Source organism: Poecilia mexicana, unplaced genomic scaffold (assembly GCF_051168715.1).
Source record: "Poecilia mexicana isolate PSO_F unplaced genomic scaffold, ASM5116871v1 scaffold_12, whole genome shotgun sequence".
NCBI lineage: Eukaryota > Metazoa > Chordata > Actinopteri > Cyprinodontiformes > Poeciliidae > Poecilia > Poecilia mexicana.
The window spans coordinates 3,148,237-3,167,636 of NW_028263381.1; the positions used below are offsets into that span (position 1 = coordinate 3,148,237).

A 19,400-nucleotide genomic window follows, 5' to 3' on the forward strand; every position below is an offset into this window, starting at 1 on the left:
GAGAATATTTCATTCATTCAGATCTAGGATGTGTTATTTGAGTGTTCCCTTTATTTTTTTGAGCAGTGTAGTTCAATAAGTATATTACATTGATTATCCATGTATTGAAACACAAATAATCATGTTTACATGATTACATTCAAAAATTGGTCTTAAGACCAAATCATAAATGTAGTTGGGGTTATTTGTATTCCACAAGCGAGCGGTTCGGCCTGGTCTCACGCCCATGTGTGCTTTTACAAGTTTTTTTTGTGCATGTGGTTCCGAGAACTAACGGTCTAATGGAATAAACCCATCCCACTGCATCTGCGCTCCTGAGCACCACGCTAAGACAGGTACTTCTTTTTCTCAACGTTGCTAAATTGTAAAAGTATTCACACTTTAATATTTTTGATAAAAATATAAACTTCAATGTTTACTACACACTACTGTGATGTGGAAGTAAAATAAATTTACTTTTGTCAGCAAATGAAAATTGCAAGTGTGATGTGCAATTTAGTTTATAAGTGAAAGAAAATGACAAAGCACTCCTAATAAAACAATCATCTCATGAAGGAGACAAGTCAAACACTGCTCATTTTACTTGTTCAAATTTATTAGATATTCTGTTATGCTCCATTGTCTAGACCTTCTGTCACAGCCTGAAAGCTATGAACGAGGAAAAAGGTACTAATTGTTTTACATTCACTACTAATTCCCCTGAATGTTTGCCTTATCAGAAAGAGAAAATTGAATACATTGTGAATCTTTGTCTTTCAAAAACAAAAACAAAAAAACATAGAAAAAAAACAGATTTTGCAAGTGCTTATTCATGATTACAATAAGAAAACAGTATTTTTGGACTCCATCTATCTCTCTTTTTTTTTCTCCATATATGCTCCAACCCCTTTCCTCCTTACAGTATCCGTTGGCTGGGATAACTCCGCTGGTTCCACTCCCATCATGACCAGACTCCCAGGCTTTTCACTCCTCGTCTCGTAAATCAGAGGTCCAGCTGAGGAGAGTCTGATTGTGAGGGGAAGTCCGCCCCTTTAACTGTCCACCTCGTCTGATGCGCTTCGAGAAACTCGCAAAAAAAGTTGGCGAAAATAAAGTGTTTAAAAACAAAACAAAAAAAAAAATTTAAACCGAACATGCAAATCAAGCTTTAGTCAAACCATTTGTCCTCATGTACTGGTGATATCGACATCTGTCCCTCTTATGCATGTAGAGCTACACATTCATAAGCATGGATGAGGTACGGTCGGCTCTGCTTTACACACAGGGCTGATTTTACCTGCCGTTAAGAAATCAGAGCGATATTGTAAATTAATAAACCTGACATTGCTAATAGCCCAGTGGCACTCATATCTACAGTTTGTCCGCTTTATCGGATTTCATAAAGAGCACGCCTACAGTCGAGCTTTCATGTAACTATGTGACAAAACTCAATTTTAGAGACACTTGGACCAGATCGCCAGCCTTAAAGCCACAACACTAACTACATTTTACCCCAAGCTCAAAATAATAATAAAAATACTAAAAAAACAAACAAACACCTAAACCCCAACCTGCAGATGTGAAAATCTCATGTAACGTAGCCAAAGAAGCGAACAGGATCGCTTCAAAGCCATTTCCAAACTTGGCCTAAATCAGAATAAAAAAATTTTTTAGGCTCATTTCCTGGAAACATAAACGCAAATGGAGAGGGAAAAAAAAAAAAAAATCCCCAACAAACATGGCGGATCTGCCTGGACCCATTTCTGACATTTGAGAAATTTCTGGTTTTGGATACATAATCATACATATATTTATTTGAAAAAGAAAAAAAACAAACAAAAAAAAAAACCCCTAACCCGATTCATGCACGCAGCGATGCACACTCACACTTTAGTTTTGCTTTGTTTCGTTGTGGAGGCTGTGCGAGCCGTCCGGTTAAAGCCCTAGCCGTAGGAGAGAAGGCCATGCAGCGACAGCATGAGGCAAAGTTCAGAAGGCTGGTTTAACCTGGATTTGAAGCTATCCATCTCAATCCCACTCCAAAAAAAAAAAGAAAAAGAAAAAAAAAAAACCCAGACAGTCCTTTAAGAGTGAAGGCAGTTAAAAACACTGACAAGCACACAAACGTTCACGCTGACACAAGTAGAAGGTGCTCCCTTGCACTCTGAACTCAGTAGAACTGAGAAAAGCTGCACTGCAGCTACTACATGCAGCAAAGGGTAAAAAAAATAAAAAATACAGATTCCACTGTTTGACAAAAAACATGTGTTTGAATGCGGAGGAAAAATAAATGTTTGATATCATCAAAACCACCTCAGATTTCCAAACAGTGGGAGAAAATATTCCCAGCAAACTGTCAGACAGATGGGACAGCAGGATGAAGCAGAGGAGCGGAAAACAAACGAGCTTTCAGGACAAAACGAAACAGACAGTAGTGAGGGAGAAGTAAAATAGAAACAGTTATATTACAAGACAGGGTAAACGGTCCGACACCTGCTTAAATAAACTGAATTTGTGGTGCGGACCTGTGAAGCTAGAAAACAACATTCTAATTTAAAAGGCTTGGCTTCTGGAGTCATGGTTTACAGACCTGAATAAAAACAAAGCCCATTAGAATCAACTAACAATTACATATCAGGCAATTTTATGTTCTGTGCAAATGTTTTTTTGTTGTTTTTTTGTTTTTTTATACATGTATGCAAAAACATTTTTTTTCTTACATTTTCTTATATGCTTTTGTGTGTGTGTGTGTGTGTCAACTGAGTGAACAGGAGGCTTGTGACGTGGATGGGATCTGTACAGTACTGTTAACCAATCGCATCAAACCCCCCCAATATGTGACACAGGACGAGAAGAGGCGAAGTCGGGGGGCCATTTTCTCAGCGGGGTGGGCGCGTCTCTGATGACATCATCATGACAGGGTTTGGTTGATTTTCCTCACTGCTCATGAGCAGCACTGGTGCCTCGAATCGGACCTATTTTACGCAGCTGGAAGTGTGGGAGAGAGAGAGGAGAGAGAAACGGCATTTCTGCGGGTTAACGAAAGCCGACTAGCTGGTTGTGTGCACACTTAAAAGTCAATGCGCATGTTTTGTTAGCGGCGATGCCCATGCAGTCCACTGAAGGAAGCAAATTCAGGTTAGCTTCATTCCTGTTAGGCATGGGCCAGCTACCAGTGTGGAGGAATGGAAAACCACTGGTGTTTTCCTGAAGCTGTTTAAAAAGCTTTCACGTTGCTGCCCCTCCCCAATCTATTGCTGCACATTGTCGGTCAGCTAGTTAAATTAAAAAAAAGAAGAAAAAAAAAAAAAGAAAAAGAAAGGCTACCAATTAGTGTTAATTTAGACCAGGTGTCTGAAACTGTTACAAATCCAAATAGACATTTTGCCTTCAGTCCAACTAAATAAAACTCATTGAATGTTAAATAAAACGTATAATTTTCAGTTGATATTTACTATAGGAAATTTGCTATTTAAAAAATCCCCGTTATTTCCATTTTTAGATTTTAAAACAAATTCAAACTTGAGGATGGATACGTTTTCTTCTACTGGATGTTGATATCAACCGAGTCCCAGAAAATAACTGGGACTTTTTGCATAATTCTGTTGAAATCGTTCAGTCGAATTATTCCATGAAAAAAGTGGGAAAAACGATTAAAACATGCATATATCTATATTTAGAAGCAGTTATTTTTTAAATTAAACTTTTAATTAGCCATTATGAAAGTCTCAAAGAGAGACTGGTGGAAATATTTGAAGTGTTGGATCTACAATCCCATTTAAAAAAAAAGCAGAAATTCATACTTAGTTTATTGTTGAGTAGGTTAGAAAAAAATAAATAAATAAAAAACTTTTGGTGATGTTAGATTTTAAAAATTATCTTTTTGACTCAAAAACTTTGGCTGATAGCCATTTTCCAATACCACTAAATTCACCACAAAGCTCAAGTTTTTTCTGATTGGTGGAGGCAGCAGATTGGTTCTGTTTTCCATGGCAACCTGCTTCCATTTAAACACCAATACTAAATTCAGGAGCTATTCATTCTACTTCATTGCTTAAGATTTCATATCAAAATAAAATGTAAAAAAAATTGTTACAGAAAATACACATTTAAAATATTAATACTCAAAGTTATCATACTTTGTGAATGTCCAACTGGCCCATGCCTAAATCCACCAATTAAAAAACATCAGGAAGAAAACAAAAACAAGATCAGCAGAAAACAAGATGGGACAAAACTTTATGAGCTGGAAGAAAATATTAGAATGGAAGTGAGAAAGATGTGAACAAACTGCAGACACTAAAACACTGAAAGACATGCAGAACATGACCCTGTTCTTCATATATGGATCCCTCAGTAACGCTAACCAATTACACATCAGAGGCTCCTAATCTGTCCAGTTATATTTAGGATTTCCTGCAAAACAGCTCAACCTGATGCTGACATGATTGTAGATGCAAAATAGTTTTGCATCTACCCCTTTTAAAGATCAATATCTGAAAAATCTGAACCTAAAAGTCAGCTTTTCTGTTAAATGAATGATTTAAATATGATACTTCACAGTGTCCACATCTAAAGCTTTAAAACATATCTTTCAAGGGATAATTCTTTGGATCTTCAGCAGAGGTTTTTCAGTTCATTCTCATTTTTTTATGGAAATAACCGCCCTGTTAAAATGTAATTTTCAGACCAGGTTAACACAAACTGGTGGGTCCATGGTAGAAAAACAGGGTTTATTAGTGAAAAGCAGAGCGATGTCAGAGGTAAAACGAAGCACAAACGTCTGGTTGGACAAAAAGTGAAACAGGTGGGCTGGGTGACGGAGTGAGGAAGAGGAGGGAGGTCGGTCCATGCAGCACTGCCACCTCTCCTGGCCACAAACTTACTCAGCCTGCCTCTAGTGTCTGACCTACAGCGCAGCGCCTCTACTCGTCTGTTGCCGTGGTGCCTCGCACGTCACCTTTCTGACGCATCTGATTAGGGAGTAAACGCAGGTTAAGTCAGGAACGCTCACTGTGAAGTGTCGTCTCCTGCAGGCTGCTGAAATTACAACAAAAGTCTAGAAATCCAAGAGAGAAAAACAAACTGGACGTCTGCTTAAGTTGCTGTGACTCATCAGAGAAAGAGGGCAGTGTGTTCTAGTTCAGGTCTGAATGAATTACCTCCTCTAGCTCTTTCTGGGTCTCCTCCTCCATCCGCCGGATGTCCTCCATAGTCAAACCAACCCATTTGTCAATCCAGCAGAACAGCTGACGGTGGAAGTTGGTGAAAATTCGCTTTTCTTGCTGTGGGAAAAGAAAAAGAAAGAAAACAAAAGACAGAACAAATGTGATTTAAATGACAGTTCCTCTTTATGGGCATCTATAAAGCATGTGGACTGTTGTTCCAGAAAAGATTTTTAAAAATACTTGTAAAAGTATTCATACTGTAACATTTCCACTTATTTTAAAAGTGGAACAAAACTGCAGGATGAAATGTAAATGAGGTGAAAGGGTTTTACAAAAACATAAATAATGAAAACTGTGGTTTTCACCATTTTTCCTCAGTCCCAAAATTAAATCATGTTGCTCAGCTAATGCCTGGTTCACACGGCAAGATTTTGAAAGTATCAGCTGATTTCCCAAACCTGAGAGATCCCCCACACACAACGATGTGTGGCATCCAGCAAACTGATTTCACTCACCGACATTCAGCTGTCCGACATGAAATCTCGCAAAACCTCTCGAGCTCAAACGTGACTTTGGAGTAAACAAAGATGGTCGACTGGGAAGAAGCAACTGTGATAGTGTGTGGACAATATTTATTTCTAGAAATGGACCTCCAAAAGCAGGACGTGGACTACAGCGCAGGGCATTCTGGGTAAATACAACCAAAACAAACACACAAGTCTAGCGCTAGTGAGAGAAATAGTTTGTGGTCTTTTACCAAAGATGAAAAATATCCTACAGCCGCTGAAATCAGACGCCACTCCATTTTTGTTTGCATTTTGTGAAAAGGGAAGTTGAGCTCCTTTCTTCTTCAGAGGTTTTTGTGCAATTTCCTTCAGTGGTTCTTGATGCAGCACCACCATAGGTGAGGAGGGGAACAGTTTTTCCAAAGGGTTTGACACAGAGCATTGTGAAAGAGAACCACAGCAGATGAAAATGCAACAAATGTAGCAATTTTGGTCCCAAACTGAAGTGAGTCTACCGGACTATGGGATGTGAAAACACCCTTAAATCAGAGCGGTACCGACATCATTCTGAACAGACCAGATCTCTCTTTACACAGCACACACAGCAGGAATATCTCTTTAGAGCCATCCTGATAATCTGGGCATCTTTAAGAAATTCTGAAGGGGAAAATCGGCAGGAAAATCTCACCGTGTGAACTAGGGGTAGCCTGAAACATAAAGAAGTCTTGAGCATGTGTGATAAAGAGCAGTGTATGGTACCCTATGGATGAAGTTTTCCACTTTGGTCTGCAGACCCCACCATCTGAACTTGACAGTGACCAGTTTATAAGCACACATGTAAGGACAATCTGGCTTCAGCTCGTTCTGGAGGGACACATCAGCGGAAAACAGAGGTGATCAATAACAGCTGTCACCAGGCCATAAACAAACACGATGGTGCTCGTTGTTCATGGCAGGCACCTTCCAGTCGGAACCCAGCGGTCCTCTGCCCGTCTTCGGGGAGTGGAAAAGGGCGGGATCTTCTTCTGGCTTGTAGTCCTGAAAGAAAAAGAACTAAAATGTTCAAATTCTTGCTGCAGACAAATTAAAAATGCAGGCAGAAAACAGACAGTTTTTTTTTTTTGTTTTATGGACGACAGCTTGTGAAAGCATTGTGATGAAGAAAGGAAATGGTTTGTGTCACTGTAGCTTTAAAAGGTTGACCTTTCCAGGAAGAGAATCCTGTCTACAGAGTAAATACAGCAAGGAAAAGTCAAGCGCAGTCAGACCATCTAATTATTCCCAAATTAGCATGAAGTTTGACAAGCCCAGTGAAATTTGAAAATGTATGAATCTCCATTTCATTTTTTTACTCCAACCCCATCCAAGGTCTTGGTTCTGCTTTAGTCTGTCAGCTCTGCTGTAAAAAGTAGGTGAATACTGGGAACAGATGGACATTTAAGTTTAGCTGCGTCCAACAAGCTGATCCACTTAAGTCATTACTGTATAAGAACCAATGTAAGAAAGGCAGGGCCAGCAGAGACGCATCTACAGTGAAATGTCTTTTATCAAACCCCGCTCGATTTTAAACAACCACTGTTCAGCAATGATCAATCAGAATAAGGCCTTTCAAACGGGGAACTTTTCTCTCTGCTCAGTGCAACAAAACTACTTATTATTCTGTTGGCTAATTTTAGAGAAAAAAAAACAAAACGTTATGAATTGGTGTTTAAGGTAGATCATAAGAGGGCGAGGTTTTTATACGTTACCAGGCCAACAAAGCTGCTATCGAAGTTTTGCATAAAAGTAGTTCACTGTGTGAAAGACCAAGTTCTTTTCTCGCACGACCAAAAGACAATAGATAACACTCAAGAAAATGTTTTCCTCTAAAAAAAAAAAAAAACATCCCAGATTCTTGATCAAATTTTTACTTCATATCAACCATCTCCCCCCAGAAATCAATAAGTATGGTGTCTACATATCAAAATATAATTGAATGCAATTGTTGTGCACAACAGCTCTGCTTGATGTGGTGAAATACAGCAGATTTGGTATTAGGTAAGTTTTAAAAATGTGCATTCACAAACCTCTGACTCTGGCCATTTAAAGTGCTTTACACTCTGGCAACAACAGAATAATAAGCAGAATAACTTAATTGATAGATATTAAAAACTTAAACTCTGACAGGAATTAAATGAATTCCTTTTTAGTGAAATCATGTATTAAAATCTAAGCAGAATGAAGAGATAAGTTATTAAATTGTGCAGTTGCTTTTTCATGCTATTGAATAGACTGTTGTTTTGTGTCCAACCTGCACAGGCTGACAGGTTGTGATTGGATCTTGAATGTCCAATCAAGCCTTGAGTAACATTTGCCCTAAGTGACTGGATCAATCATTAATTAGACCAAAAGTAAAGCTCAGTGTTTCACCAAGCAGTAACCTTGTTAGATTGTTTTGTTGTTCCAATAGAAACTTTTAACATTTCTATTGTCATTTGAAGAGTTTTCCAGTTACTATTCTTCTTAATCCAGAACTCTGGTATAAAATCATCCATTTCTTTTCTCAATCCAAAACACCCAACATGAACCCAAAGAAGCTCTTCACCTTGAATTAGGCTAACAAACCAATCAGAAGTTGGTCAATTAAAATATTCTTCAAATTTAATATTCTTTAAATTTATTTCCTTTTTTTCACTTCAAAGGTTTAACTGAACCCTGACGTATCAGAAGCAGTCTGACTCACCCCAGGGGCCACTTCTTCTTTGTTTGCAATATCTATGCGCACTACGTCTACGGTCCTCCATGTTTCCTCATCCAGGTCGTGCACCTAAAACAAAAACAACTACTTCATCAAAATGCAACCAGGATGTCAGGAATAGACGAGATCATTCCCTATCCCAAGGCTTAAAAATGATAGACCTGGAAGTATGCAATATGCTTAACATGGTCTGCTTCTGTCAGTTCATCTCACAAAGAATTATTACGACTGTTTTCTTTTACAGAAGGAAAACAGATGTTTCTTTTAGATGCTCCATGTGGGCCGTGCTTAACTCCTGCATCACCACAGCACCCCACATATTAGACTTTTAAGGGTTGCTTTAGGCCTAAAGTTAGAAAAACAAAATAACACCCCTAGGGCTCCATAAGAGTCACTACATAACACCTGATTCAGAGCGACCGTTGATGGGTGTGGTCTGTGAATCCCAGGTGACTACATAGCCACTTGGTCTGACTGATTTACAGAATGAAGCGGGTCCACAGAAACCAGGCTAGTCTTCCTCTATAGACCAGCTAAAAAAGTCCTTAAAAGTCCTGATTGGGGTAAAACTCAGGCAGACTTAGGGATCTTAGAACCTGTTGGATGGAGAGCTGGTCAAATGTTAGTCTCTCTGAGTAGGGAGGCAGGAGGGGAGCAGTTTGGGACTAAAATAAAAAAAGTGTATTTTGTTTGGGAATTCCAATCTCTTGTAAAGTAAAGCTAATTCTTGTTGATACAAGTGGTGCTGCAAAGGTTGTCTGGATGCAAATTAATGAAAATATTTATATTTTAACTATTGGGATGAGTTTCTACACAGGGTGTGTGTTTAAAAACGGACTAAGACTCATGAAACAAGAAAACACTAGAAGTTTCATGGCAGCATGACTTATGGCGCATTATGGAGAAATGTACAATCCACTGTTTATACATTCACAATCTTGATTAATTCCTTACTTACGTTTTCTATTGTTCCCATGTCGGGTTTGTGCCACGTCTCAATCTTTATCATGAAGTCGTCTTTCATGTACTCATTCTGAGAAAGCAGAACAGAAAACAGATTCAGTCGGCGCGTAATGCGTCGGTCTATAATCAGACGGACCGTGCCCCATGGTGACTAGCGGAGCTCATCTCAGCACGGAGGGTTAGCTAAACAAAACGAATGGAGGGTCGTGAGGGACACACTTAAAGCCCACAGTTTAATCCAATTAGCAAAGCAGACTTTGGACTGAAAGTACAGTAGTGATGTTGCATCGCTCAGCTCTGATCCATTTTAAACCTCAGCAGCAATTGTTAGCTTGCAGGGAACTGGAACGCTGGCCAATGAGTAACGCTTGTAAAATGGAGTTGGACATGGTTATGTTAAATAACAATGGAAACAAATACCTGCATTCATAGGGGTTATATGGATCATTTCAAGAGGTAGAAATAATGGCAATAAATATTTTAAAATAAAAATCAAACAGTGCTTGATTAAGAGTTCCTACACATAAAACAGATGGAATACCATTTATTTTAGTTATGCTGCTGCTCCAACAACAGTTTTGGTGGGTCTGCTGTTGTGCTGACATCTTTTGGTTTTCAGGCCATGGATTGAACAGAGCTGTGATGTATTCAAACCCTGGCACTTTGTTTTAGAACCTGACCCTGATTCTCCACCACCGTCTCCCTGATCTGTCTGCTCTGCTCCTCACTCTCTATGATGCTGCTTGTACCTGAATGTTCTGACATTAACTCTTCCAGAAATAGGAAAAGTGGATTAAATCACAACTATTATCACAACAGCAAAGTTGGCAATTTTGAAACTTCGAAGGATTTGATAGAATATATGGTTTATTTTAAGCTCCAGTAATATACTTTCACTACCCTCACTGGAAATACTTTAAGTATGGCTTTAATGGAAGCTAAAGCTCACAAATAGCATTCTGGTTATTGTGATTGCTTTCATCAAGTCAAATTTAAGACTTTTTAAGACCTTTTCAATGTCACCTTAAATGAAATTTAAGACCTGGAAAATTTAAATATAGGTGATAGTTGGGGAATCCTGCTGTATTACAGTCAAAGATAACAAGTGTATCCCACACTGAGATACATTCAAGTTTTGTTTCTGTGTAAAATTACATATTAGAGAATATATGACACATAGTCCTGCTGAAAGAAAATTTAATGTAAATAAGACAGACTTACGTTTTTTTTGTTACTTTAGTTCCCAAGTTATTCTACTCTATTATTTATTACTAATCTATTAATTAGGTAACTTCTAAAGGTCATTGGTAAAACTGTATTTTATTTAGCAGCATTAGAGTAAAGCGAACTCAGTAGAAATTAATGCTGGTTTTCATGGTATATTTATATTATATATAAAAAAACTTTCACTTTGTAATTATGTATGAAGATTAGCTTTTACGCTAATATTTTAAACCCAAACAACATACATTGAAGTTGGATAGTTTTGATGTTACAAAAATTGAGAAATCAGTTATGCTGCTAATTTCTCAGCATGCTAACTTTTTCAATGTGACGTCATTTAACTTATTAAAAACAATCCCTCGATCACCTGAAACTTTTCACAGCAACTGTATCAAAACAAAATGAAAGGTTCTTCTAGTCTAAAGTGATCAGAACTCCATTCTATTGTCCCCAGAGATGAGATTCAACAAATTGTGAACAGGATGAATAAAATCTTTATGAAAAGATCGTAAACTCACCGTCACAACTGAACAGCAAGGAGGGAAAGGCAGAAAGAAGGAAGAGAAAAAATATCATTAGTAAAAAAAAACCAAAAAAAAAAAACAAACAACAACAGAGTTTCAGGATATGCAAACAAACAAGTCCATTACTACACCATTGTCATTATTATTATTACACTATGAAGGTGGAGCGTAACCATGAGTTTGTTTCTGTTCAGTGTGAACTTACTAGTGCGGCAGTATGGGTAAGCGTTCCAAGCTTTTTCGTGAAAAACTAATGCTCCCTCTGGTGCAATCATCTTCACATACCCAGGAACTTTACTGCAGTCAGAGAGACACAAAGAACATTTTTACACAAATAAGACATGTAAATTCATAAATATTATAGTGGGTAGTTTGTAACAGCCTCTTGTCTATTTTATCATTGTCAACAACTTCTAATGCAATCATTAGTGTTAAAGTCTAATCACTAAGCCAAGCAGGAGGAACACAGATCAGAACTGTGATTCTTCAGGAAGACTTGAATAAAAAATAGCTTTTCAATCTGAATTTATTCACATTTTATCTAAAATAGATGTGAAGGTTGTTCCCTCACTAAACTGAACATTTCTTTCCCACTCACAGATTTATGCAGCTGTTCATGACAGCCATTCAGAGGTTTGTGTAAAGATCAGCTGCACAGTGCACCATTAGGTTTGGTGTTGGACATGACTTGTTAAGACTTAACTAGATAAAGTGTGTGTTGTCATTTTCCACATGTTACTCCTTCCTTCTGTTCATGCACTAGTTTTCTGCTTTTGCTTTGAAAGTATTCAGGCATGTTGCTGAACTCATCCTGGGTTCTGTTGTAAACTACACTGTGAAAAGCTCGGGCCACCAAATGTAGATTAGAGTCCTGCAGAACACATCTGTCATAAAACCTTACAAACACAGCACAGACTAGATGTTTGGCTGACTGAACATTTAAGGAATGCTGGAAATGCAATTAGTAATCACACCAGTCAACAGAAAGACACAAAAGCAGGTTTAAACATGAATCTTAATGGATTCGCTTCTCACACGTTCCAGTTTCTGTTAGTGTGCAGCAAAAAGGATAACACAGCTGTCTAAGTGTCAAACAGAGCAGCTGGATTATGGAAAATACTAATTATTTTGGTAAATGTTGAAAATGACTATTATTTACTGAAATTAATACAGGAGTTTTCAAAAACACTGCATGTATTGCACCCAAACTAATGAACAAAAACCCTAGGGCCTGTGGAAATCTCTTCATTTTATTTCAAATTTCATCTTGTTTCTATTTGTATTTCTCTATTTTCCATGTTTTGGGTGAGGCAGGATGCACCCTGGACTGGTTTCCAGGGCAACACCAGGTAGTCACGTTTCTGGACTGTGGGAGGAAACCGGAGTGCCAGGAGGGAACCCCTGAATGCACAGGGAGAACATGCAGGAAGATGGCAGGCTGGACCTGAAAGCCTGGACCGTCTTACTGAAAGGCAGCAGAACTGATCAGGGCTCCACTTAAAACATTTAATTAATATTGAAAAGGCTGTGAGGAGCAGAACAGTCAGTGGCTGTCTTTTCATTGGGAATGTGAGAGTAAAGAAAAAGTCAAAGCTTGTTAATCACCCACTTATGTAAAAAAAAAAAAAAAAAAAAAAATCAGCAATATTCTTGGGTTTTTTATATAGCAAATTCCATTTTATTGAAGAAATTCCTAAATTCCCAGTGCTTTTTCCAGAGAGCCTTAGGACAGAACATGAAAAATTATTCTAATAATGATGTTTTTATTTGTTGTTTTTAAGATTGTTTGATAATTATTGAGAGTCGAAACTGGAAAACAAACTCAGATTAATTGCACACCTAATGACAAGCATCTTAAACCAACTTTAGGTATTTTATATTGGCCTACAGAATTTGCCAACTCACAGAATGGGTTCAGTGATAGACATGAAATCCGTACAAATGAAAAACACAACAACAATGGAAATGTTTAACATGTAGGTTAGGATATTTTAACTTGAAACCTTTTTTTGTTGTTGCTTGTTCTCATTTTCTCGGTTGACACTTCTGTTTATTTTGTACGCACAAATTGGTGAATAAAAAATTATTTAAAAAAAGCAACAACAAAAAAAAGACGTGAAACTCCTTCTTTAGCGCCTTCATGGCCTTAAGAATTTAAAAAGCTCTGACAAACCAAGGACTGATAAAACCCCAACACCAACTTTTCCTCAACACATTTAAATTGTTCAGAGCTAAAAAAAGAAGTTAGTGTTTAATGATATGTCAAGACCCATAGGTAGTTTTTCTGATTTTCAACACTTAACAGAGCAATTACACAAAAACAAGACTTGCCTCTTTAGATGATATATTTTGTGTGTATATTGTCCCTTCTCTCCTTCCTTCTCGTACGGTTCATTTTTCAGAACTTCGATTCCTTCTCCTCCTCCCGTCTCATTCTTGCTAGCCTCAGCCACAGAGTACAGTTGCCCTACTTGATACTGTAGGAAAAAAATTTAATAAAAGCAGAGTGATAATGCAAATGTCACAAATCCTTACGAAGTAGAACAAAAAGTAAAGATTAAGCAGAGAAGCAGCAGTTCCACTAAAAGACACCAGAGGCTGTAAGTTACTGGACAAAATGTTTTGACTCAAATGAAGCATTTGGTACCAAAAAAAAGAAAAAAAAAAAAAAAAAAACACAAAAAGACAATATCACTCACCTCTTCAACAGAGACCGGCAACACGACACGGCTGGGAAGGAAAACAGGGAAGATGTAGAAAAACTGATGTTAGACACAACCAAAACAATGAGAAGTCACAAAACTCAGGAAAGGAGCGATAGAAGTGAGCCTGTCGCAATAAATAAATTTAAACAAGATGCATAATTTCTGTTTACATGATTGTTTTTCTCTTTCTACCAAAGACTGGATGATAAAAGTCTTCAGTATCAACCAGCCTCCTGTTTTAAGGGCAATTTTGATTGCAGAGTTCAGTATGCATTTTATTATTTTTTGTTTTGTTTGTTGTTTTTTTTTTTTGTTTGTTTCTCTAAATGCATTTTGAATATTTAGAATGTCTTCCAGAAATGACTTCCCCCTCCCAATTGATGAGAGGTGTACTTTGCCATAATCAAATTACTTGAAATTGGTCTCAAAAACATTATCATTTACTGTAATAACTTCTAGGAGAATTTATCGTCCAGCAACATAAGACAGGTCTAGTTATAAGTTGATTAAACGTATTGTTTTAAAAAGATTCTGTCATACTGTTCCTAAAGTCTTTTTCATTTAATTTTATTTTCTAGCCATCTAAAGCTAAATTCATGTAAGTAAACTCCTCTTTTTAAAGGTGCAGGCTCTGTTCTGGTGTCAATGGGTTTTTTTTTTTTTTTTTTTTTGGGGGGGGGGGTTCAGTTGCTCAGCAAGATTTTGAAGGCGTGTCTACTGCTTACATATCGCAACTTAAGCATGGCATTCGTGAAGCGAGAACCTTGTGGTGGTAAAAGTGTTGTGCTGTGCCTCCCACCTACTGCACACTTGCCAATTTGGCTCCTTGACAAGCTGCTCTGCTGCCTCAAAGGACTCATCAAATTCAACCCACTGTTCTGACTTTGTGCTTTGGCACAAAACGCAGGAGCGCTATGAGGAGAAAGCATCAGGAATACCACATGGATTAAAAAAAAAAAAAAGCCTTCATATAACATGAATATGAATTATGTTTTTGAAGCATATTTCAGTTTCTATAGAGCTTTTCTGAAAGGGAGAAACATGTTACATGTGCAAAATAATTTGAAAAAGTACTGTTAGCTTCTTGGCTAGATTTTGGTCAATGTGAGTAAGAGTGAGAAACTTCATGACTGATCACTTTTTTTAAACAAAGAGATGCATTTAGAATTCAGCTGAACCTTTCAACCTCTAGGAAATCTCAGAGTTAGCTAGAGTCAGCTGCTGGTTTCGATTGGACATAGCTACTTACAGCTAGCAAAGCTAAAGGTGCTAACCGCTTAGCTAAGATGCTAAACACAGCTTAAATGTCTACTGAGATAATTTTGGCTTTTACATAATGTGACATTGCCTCTTATTAGAACATGAATATTGACAGTCTGGGCCAGATATTAGAAAGGGCGCACAAGGGCAGTAGCCCTGGGCGCCAATTTTTTTTGGGGGAAACGAAGACTATTTTTTAAATGAATGAATGTTTTGCACTGTACTTTATATAAAACTTAAGTCAGTGTCAGATGAATTGTAGCAATAGTTTGGGATTCTCATAAACATAAATGTAAAGTGTTTGAAAATTATAAAGTTATAGTCAATTTTTTGCGAACAAAATTAAGCTACTGCTGCGTTGATGTTTTACACCTACCATGCATCAAGACATGAATATGACGACTAATTAATGTAATGTCACTTGTATAAGTAGAAGAACTTTCCTATGGTAGACAGGACACCATCACTGTCTCCAGCCCATATGCCCTCTTCCTTGTATATCAGACCCTGGAGGCTGCTCACAGCAAGAGAAAGGGATGTTTTGTTGTTTTTTTTTTACACACACACACACACACACACACACACACACACACACACACACACACCCCCACACACACACACACACACACACACACACACACACATAATTCCTAAAGAGATTTTGGACTTGGCTAAAATCAGTATCAAGAAATTGGAAAGTAGCCACAAATCTCTGGCTGTTTTTCTGCCACCATAGAGTCAATGCCAAGTCTTTCTTGAGCTACTGCGCAAATAATGAATTTACATTTTTTAATGCATGTTTCTTGATAAATATGCCACGTTTATGGCAACTGAGGCGTTTCAACTTAGAGAAGTGATTCACAGTGAGCAGCTACCTTTTATCGTTTTACCTTCTGTACACACTCAAGTCTATAATGTGATGAATGAGGTATCAAAGCCAGATCAGCAACATAAAAAGCCAGACAAATAAAAAATGAGTCAAACAAAAACCACACGAAATGTCTTTGTTTTGCTTCAGTTTGAGAGTCAGAACTTCATAAAAATTTCCTGCTAAAAAGGTTACTATTTCTGACAGCACGCCATGTCTGCTATTCACACCTAGTGTAGACTTTAGACTGGTCTCCTGATAAAGAACTAGCTGTAGTTGCATATCTTCACTGCAGATAGTAGCAAAGCTACACACTATAACCGCTTTGATGTTAGCGTAAACAATGTGTCTTTAAATATAATCACTACAGGGCAACAATCATTTTTAACTCTCTTGTGAAAATCAACTATTGATCACGCCTCGCATCTGTCTGTGGTTTCATTGATAAATATGCTTTAAAAAACATCTGAAGCAGAATGTGTGTTTGCTCTGACAGACGTTACATTTAGGGGAAAGATATTGGGCAGAATTAATTTTTTTTTTTAACCAAAAGTTCATTTTAGTTTTCATATGGAAGATTTTTCTCAGTTTTCTCATATGTGAAATTATGAAATAAGATTTTTTTTCCCCCCAAATGTATTTTCTAATCAGTCCTTCGTGACTTTTAGTTGTTTTTCCATTTCACTGATGCATTCGGGGGGAGATCATAACATTAGAGTGGTTTGTACTTTTGATTAAATTATGCAGATGAACATGAGTGCAAGGTAAGGAGACCAAGCATGAATGGGAAACTTGGAAGTGGATAGATAACATAACTACAAATAAATATTTAATGTTCTGATGTCTTTTTATTGTAGAGAGTAAAACCTTCACTGACCATTGGAAATGACAGCTCTCACAGCAGATGTGTAACATAACTATGAAAATAATCACAGCTTAAGACAGGAAGACAACTGGCTTTAACTGTAATATTCAACATGGTGTCATTTATGCTGCAGCATAAATATGTGTTGCTTTTCTGTTGTACAAAAAAGTTACTGTTATGCATTTTTATGTCTAATTTTTGAGTAAATACTGTTACTTCTTACTGGCCCCATTCCCAACTGCAACCAGCACATTTTTAAAAGTTACTGGCAAACTGTGCTATTGAATAAACTGAGGGGGGAGGGGAGGGGATAGCTTAAAGCACACACATTTACAGTCACAGAATAAAAAGTGCCATTGTGTCAAGCCTGTCTGACTTACTATTACAGTACGTTCCAGTGTTTAGCATCTAGATTAGTGGTGATGACTGACATTTTCTCCATACCTCCATTGTTTAAGATTTACATTCAGAGAATCTGGATGAGAAGTCTCAACGAGTTCAGACAAAATCTGGTTTGTGCTCAAAACAACAGGTATATAGCAGGTATGGGCTAGCCACAAAGTAAAGCTTAGGCCTAAAATTTATTAAACTGAGAAAAAAAAAACCAAGAGAATGACTAAGTAGGATGCAGTAATATACAACAGTCCGAGGGTCTTTACAGTACACTTAAAATCCTAACATGTTAACCTAGCCGCCCATGACATAAGGCTAACTCTCTGTTAACGCCTGTTAAAGTAACAGCAAAGTAACCCTAAAGCTAACTGAAAAGGCGCAAATACAGTATGAGCGAGACTAAATGACCCGACAACGTTTTTGTTGAAGTTCCGCCTTGACATTAAGCTTTAATTCAGCTGTTAGGCGTGTAGGGAATTGTCATGCTAGCAGCTAGCCCGGCTGCTGCAGCTAACGGTGCCACCTAGCATTTCTGGTAAATCCGTCAGAGAAGCAGCCTTAATCTGTCACTCACGAGACCACAGCTTAACATTACGGCAATTTAAACATAAGGCTCGTTGCTAACAGGCTACAAGCTCCCAGCACTGGACCCTGCGTAATTAAGTTTGTGTTATTATTTTTGGTGTTGTTATCTAACTAAACGTGTAGCGTGGCTGTGGGTAACCAGGGCAGCCTTTTAGCGCAAGCCGTTTCCATTAAGGAGCTAATTATTCCCTCCGCTGGTACAACTTGGAGGCTAACGCTAGCTTGCACTAGCAACGCCTAAAAAAGACCGGTGTGTCCCGTTATCCACGTCCTGATCCACCCTGCTCAAAGCTGCCTTTTCACGCTAAAGTGCCCTTAAATACCGACAACGACGTCTTTAAACGACTCACAGGTCTTTAGTTCATGCTAATATGTCAATACAAAAATGGAAATATCCGGTTTAAAGATGGTAAAATATATCTTTTTAAAAACACTTCAGACTCACTATTCCTTGATGAGCACCATCTTCGTCACCTGGGCTGCGGCTGCGCAGTAGACTATAACTTCTTACTGTGGCAGATCGTTGTGGTATATAATCAAACCACTCATCTGATCATAAAGATGAGATTTATAAAATTAATCTTATGTAAAAAATCTTAATTGAAAGTAAACTAGAGTTATTTTACTTGAAAATTAAACATAAATCTAAATGCACCAGAAAGAAAGTTTCAAATATCTTAAAGTCCATGTAAATTTGAAGTTGTTTCAATATTTAATTGTTAGATTTGGATATAAAATCAGACATGATTAGTGTACATCCTATAAGTCAAAATGAAAAATGTTCGCTATTTTGTATCATTTCAAGTGTCTAAACTGTCATCCGAATAGAATAAATATAATTGCTTTTGTCATTTAAGTATATTTGTCTGCAGTCTTGGGTTTGCCGCCTACATTCATTCTCTCTGAAGATTATGGGAATCTATTCCATCATCAAAATTTATCTCCACAAATTACAATTACATTTTGTATTTTACAATAGTCAAAATACAAATTCTATTTGAAAATATATGTAAATTGTAGGTACATCAAAATGAATTTTATCCAGTTGCAACTCCCTTTCTGAGATCTACTATGTACTTGTTACACATAAATTTTATTTCAAATATGTAAAATAGAAATGTGAAGCTAATGTCAATGCTCAAAGGTCTGAGATTTCACTGCTCAATAAGGCAGTATCTTCCTAATGTCTAAAATATAGGCAAAGCTATGACTGATCACTACCATATTTCTCTAGAAGAGATGAACTGATGACACAAAACTCCCTTCTCACCCTCCGCAGGTGGTCTCTCTCATCCTCTGAGCTCGGGTCCTCTACCAGAGGTCTGGGGGCTTGAGGGTTCTGTGCAGCAATATATATATATTGCTGCACATATATATATATATATATATATATATATATGCTCGGAGCCTCCTCTTCCTCCAGGAAGAGTTGGGGCCGAGAAGAACCGCTGGAAACGGGAGGCAGGAGAAACAAGTACATATATATATATATATATATACAAACACACACACACACACACACACACACACACACACACACACACACGATGTGGACTTTAGAACTGCATTCTGCAGAGGTAAAATGCTCACTCACTTTGACAAAGAATTTTATTTTTATCTGCT

The 19,400-nt window shown here is 37.6% G+C and overlaps 1 protein-coding gene across 2 annotated transcripts; it reads right to left on the reverse strand.

Annotated features, from left to right (window-relative positions):
• Positions 1-574: 574 nt before the first annotated feature.
• Positions 575-18,291, reverse strand: pitpnb (phosphatidylinositol transfer protein, beta). Of its 2 annotated transcripts, XM_015006144.2 has the most exons (12): positions 18,223-18,291; positions 13,801-13,831; positions 13,433-13,578; positions 11,307-11,398; positions 11,096-11,103; positions 9,349-9,423; positions 8,376-8,459; positions 6,614-6,691; positions 6,413-6,517; positions 5,142-5,264; positions 4,866-4,952; positions 575-2,967 (listed from the first exon to the last, which is right to left on the reverse strand). In XM_015006144.2, the coding sequence occupies exons 1-11, from the start codon at positions 18,240-18,242 to the stop codon at positions 4,905-4,907; spliced, it is 810 nt and encodes a 269-aa protein (XP_014861630.1). In that variant the 5' UTR covers positions 18,243-18,291; the 3' UTR covers positions 575-2,967; positions 4,866-4,904. The 2 variants fall into 2 exon arrangements, with proteins under 2 accessions (XP_014861630.1, XP_014861629.1); XM_015006143.2 differs by lacking the exon at positions 4,866-4,952 and having other exon boundaries at positions 18,223-18,276.
• Between the last annotated feature and the right edge of the window lie 1,109 nt (positions 18,292-19,400).

Bases quoted from the DNA above. Each gene is read 5' to 3' on its own strand.
- pitpnb (XM_015006143.2), bottom strand. From the start codon at position 18,242: ATGGTGCTCATCAAGGAATA. The intron at 13,579-13,800 runs GTGAGTGATATT...TTTTTCCTACAG, and splicing joins TGCCGGTCTCTGTTGAAGAG to TATCAAGTAGGGCAACTGTA. The intron at 2,968-5,141 runs GTAATTCATTCA...CCACACTTCCAG, and splicing joins CCCAGAAAGAGCTAGAGGAG to CTGCGTAAAATAGGTCCGAT.